General features: G+C 32.9%; 1 protein-coding gene across 1 annotated transcript in view; it reads right to left on the bottom strand.

The window, feature by feature from the left end:
- The window catches only part of LOC109229190 (derlin-2.2), a 4,557-nt gene extending 4,094 nt beyond the window's left edge, over positions 1–463 (bottom strand). Inside the window, exon 1 of the mRNA XM_019394535.1 lies at positions 155–463. Within this exon, the coding sequence (XP_019250080.1) occupies positions 155–253 (99 nt within the window). The 5' untranslated portion in view covers positions 254–463. The remainder of the gene's footprint in view (positions 1–154) is intronic.

Genomic DNA, 5,023 nt, shown 5'->3' with positions numbered 1-5,023 from the left:
CCCCCCATATCATTAAAAATCTTGAAATGAATAAAGAAAATTAAGAAAAATCCAAATTCATTCCTACCAAAATATAGAATCCTCAAACAAGAAAACAATAAAGATCCAATCTTGATAAATCTAATGTTTTTTTCCTTAAGATGGATCATAATACCTCAAGAGAACAACCGATGGTGGTGACTATAGCAGCAGTGAGATAGGAACGCGTGATTATTGGCATCTGTTTGTACCATTCTTCCACTGCTTGTGCCATTCTTTTTTCCCCTAAATCCCTTTTCAATCTTCAGTAAAATTAAAATTTCCCCTAAACAAAACTTTCCGGAAAAAAACTCTGAATTATCTGGAAATTGATCAACTAATAGATTTCATATATACACGGACATGCATATATATGTATGTATGTAGTTGTATTTTTGTTTAGCTAAAGAAAATGAAAAGATGAATGGCAAACAGGGGAATGGCGAAGGAAATGCTATTGAAGCTTTTATAGGATTGTGGTTTAATCTAATCTTGTTTCGTTGAGGTATACTGCTCCACGAGCATTTGAGCGCGTACTATACACGGGCCAATTAGATGTTCCAGTGACGAGTAAAAGCCAATGAGATTGTTTGGGAGAATGGTATTGATGTCAGAGGCGCGTTTGAGATGGCCCTTGCTGTTGGATTTTGTGGTTTCAAGTTTCCTTTCAAAGAGGAAACTATATGATATTTTCATTAAATCTATTATTATTATTATTATTATTATTATTATTATTATTATTATTATTGAATAATAGGACAATTTAATTGAATTCTTAATCAAAGATAAGTTCTATCAAGGCCAGGATTTAGAGCCCATTTGGATTAGCTGATTTGAAGTAGCTGATAAGCATTAGGTACTGAAAAGCACTTTTAAGTGCTGAAATTGATTTAATAAATAAGCAGTTACATGTTTGGATACAAGTGCTGAAATTGATAATAAACTGCTGCAGTATTTGAGAAAAAAGTGTTGATAAGCTCTTTTTTCTGTTAAAATGACTTAAATAACCTTAGAACTGTTTGCACTTATAAGGGCATAATTTCTTCAAAATTGTAAATTCCAGATCAATTCAAATACAAAATATTCTATTTGTCATTTTATTCTAAATACAATTGTGCTTAGATAAGAAAACTTTTATGATAAATAAAATTTATTGTATTATAAGCATATAATCATAAGTTATAATAATTAATAAATTGAAAAACTTTTCTAAGTAAAAAATAAACCTAAATAAATATTTGAAGAGAAACAAACACTGTATTCATCACCACAACACTTAGAAAGCAATGCACCAGAAATTTGATATGTCCTCATTTATTACATACAATTCAAAGATTAATACACAATCACATAGATACAAATACGCAAAGGAATAGAGAATTTGCTTATCTTAAGTAGTCAATGAGAATTGCAGACTTGAAGAGGCGGGGGGAGGGATTGAAACAATACTCGAGACAGTGAGTACCAAGGTAAGAGTTTTGATCTAAAAAAGAATATTTTAAGGATAAAATAGTAAAAATCTTGGTCAAACTTAAAGTGCTTATAAGCTAAAAATTCATAAGCTGGAGGTGACCAGCTTATGGCTTTTAGCTTATTTTTAACTTATAAGCACTTGGCTTATAAGCACCTTCAACTTTACCGAACGCGTAGATAAGCCGAAAAGTGCTTATAAGCTAGTTTGACCAGCTTATAAGCTTAGCCAAACACCCTCTAAGTTTAGAATAGAAAGGAGGAATATTCCATTGGATATTCTCTCAGTTGTACCTTTTAGGGTTTCTTAGGAATATCCCCTATAAATAGGAAGAGACAAAGAACAAAAAGGGGATCTTCACTTTTGGGATAAGAACACATTGTAAAGGTTGACTAAAGAGAATATACAAAGCTTGTCGTGTCCACTGATTCCATTACTCAACATATATCTTTTACTCGCAAGATCCAAGGATCTCTTGNTCGAAGATTAATACACAATCACATAGATACAAATATGCAAAGGAATAGAGAATTTGCTTATCTTAAATAGTCAACGAGAATTGCAGACTTGAAGAGGGGGGGTGGGGGGGGGGGGTTGAAACAATACTTGAGGCAGTGAGTACCAATGTAAGAGTTTTGTTCTAAAAATGAATATTTTAAGGATAAAATAGTAAAAATCTTGGTCAAACTTAAAGTGCTTATAAGCTAAAAATTCATAAGCCGGGGGTGACCAGTTTATGGCTTTTAGCTTATTTTTGACTTATAAGCACTTGGCTTATAAGCACTTTTAACTTTACCAAACGTATAGATAAGCCGAAAAGTGTTTATAAGCTAGTTTGACCAGCTTATAAGCTTAGCCAAACACCCTCTTAATAGAGAAGATTCATTTGCGGAAATTCCAAGTGACATGAGTAAACTTTTAGAATAAATATTAATTAGTTATCTGACAAAATTAAAAATTAACCTATTATCATATGTTTAGAATTCACTTAGAGTGTAAAAGTTTTATACTCTCGAATCTCGATGTATACAACTAAAATTTATTATGGAATTTCTCTCATCCACTTTTCTTAAAATTATTTAATTTTTAGTTGAGATTACTTTTTATATTATAGGGAAGATAAAGGCAAGGAGGGAGCGAAAAGAAATAGGAAACCATGAGAACTTCTCATATTTATTATGTGAAAACGGCATTTATCCCTTTTTCAATTATCTAGTAAGGTACGTATTTAAGTTACTTATTTTGTGCCCAAATGGCATGTAGCTTTATGCTGTTGATTTGTCATTATTTCTGTGAGTGTTTAACATGGATTAACTCATTTGTGAAACCGCGTTCTAAAAAGTAAGAGAATGTGAATGTTTTGCCACTTAGGACCATATAATTTGTAAAGTACTACAAATGTAAAATGTAATGAGTATTTGTGAAAGTTAATTCATCGTTTTCAACTTATTTAGCGGTACAGATTTAATTAAGTCAAAATTAAAAAACGAGAGTTGTACACATTGCTTAAAATATCACAAGTATACTTAGTACCAATATGGAGTAATTATCCAGCACGGCTCGTAGTAAGTGCAAAACGAGAGTAATTCTTGAAATGGCATAGAACAGGATGTGTAAGTAAGATTTAATTTCTTCTGTCATCTCAAGGAAGGGAGCTAGCTGTTTTTATCATTTTTCACTTGTTTTATTTCAATTAACGATGTGACATGAACCACGCTAGCACTCTGATAGTTTTAAATTTTTTACATAAATGACATACGAAGAAGCACATACATCAGTTTTTCAAGAATTGACCAGCCATTTTGACATCTCATTTAGTAAGTTAACTAAGGTAGGGAATTCTTTTACATGTATTATCCATTCGATGCATGTTTGGTATCCTTGCCTTCTTTTGGGGATTCTTTTTATTTTCTGATAATATATGAACAAAATCAAAGAGAATTGAAGCATTCTGCCCAGAGTTTACTACTTAGATAATTTGAGACCCTTTATTTTTCTCTAACATTATAAATTGTGCTTTGTCCAATTATAAGTTGTCTACAATTAAAACACATGCATTAAAGGCGCATTTTTTTGTCCAACTTATATACATTCTTTAACCAAAAACTATGATCTTTGTTGAGTTATATAATAATGCCCCACATTTTGAGTCGGACATAATTCAGATCAACCCAATCTCACACTTTTTTTTATTGTTTCTAATGCAAGTTATTGTTCATTTGTTTCTTCTCAGAGGAAGGGAAAAAAGGCATCGAATGCCAAGACGCCTATGATGTTCAGTCTATGTCATTTGGATTCCATTTATGTAACTAGCAATCTAGTATCCATCTACATTTTGCAGCTCGCACTCATAGCCAAAATGATCTTAGTCATGGTCATAAAGCAAAACAAGAAAAGCGCGTGCACACACACACAAAATAATTTGAATTGAGGTATGCTATGAGTTTGAGTTCTACAATCCTCATTGGCCATTGCTAATATATTTCTATATAGTTACCATGCAAATAAACCCTTTGTCAAACCCCACTAATGCACAACAATGTCATGATGCTATACAAAATAAATACTCTCTCCTCCTAATTTTTATGGTGGTGTTTAACTAGGTATGAGGTTTAAAAATAAAAGTAATACTTCTGCAGCTTGTGGTCTAAAACAAATCGTAAGAATCTAATAGAACCTGTTCCATATCCTCAAGTACTCAAGAACAACAAGCCTCAAGTTGGGGACATGGTTCAACATTTCATAGTCAAAGAAACAACAGAGGGAATAGATAGACATCATTTCTCTTGCTGACTGTACCAGTCAACCCCACAGTTGTAAAGTCACTGCAACTGTTTCTCTACACGCGCAACAGTGCAAACAGTGCAACAGTCACTTTATGGGAAATGCCCTTGTACCAAACATGCTTGCATCATTCAAGTGATGTCACTTATGTAATAGTAACATGAAGCAAAGGAAAAAACATCACACTTGCACATCCTAGAAATTCATCAAGCTTTCTCTCAAGTGTGTGTCAGTCTGGCAAATGACTTTCAAGGGCATCAAGAACAAAGAACAACATAACGAAGGACCAGCTTTCTGTATTAAGTCATTATATGTCCTTATTTGTGTTGCACCTTTGTTAAAGTAATTTACTTGTAATTCCTACTTAGCTTATTCAGAAGCATTGTGTAGGAAACCTTTTGTAAAACCGTAAACCTTGAGTTTGTGTCTTGGCTAGAGTTAGTCGAGTTGTAAGCTTTGTAATAGAGTTATTACAAAGGGGCTTGTAATAGAGTTGTTACAAGTTAGTGAGGGACTAAGAGGTTAATTCCTAGGTTACAATAGGTTGTAATCTGAAGTTTGCTCAGTAGTAAAGTTGAATCCTACGAGGGTAGGTCGTGGTTTTTAATCCCGTGAGTTGAGAGTTTTTCACGTAAAACTCCATTGTGTAATTTACTTACTGCTGTGTGTGTGCTTTCTGTGGGAACTAATAGAGAACATGGTTCTCTATATAGTTTGGTGGACCCTTAGTTTATATCAATTGGTATCAGA

This window comes from Nicotiana attenuata, chromosome 7 (assembly GCF_001879085.1).
Source record: "Nicotiana attenuata strain UT chromosome 7, NIATTr2, whole genome shotgun sequence".
NCBI classification, from domain to species: domain Eukaryota; kingdom Viridiplantae; phylum Streptophyta; class Magnoliopsida; order Solanales; family Solanaceae; genus Nicotiana; species Nicotiana attenuata.
The sequence above is the reverse complement of the archived record's forward strand: the minus strand, read 5'-3'. Positions and strand labels throughout refer to the sequence as shown.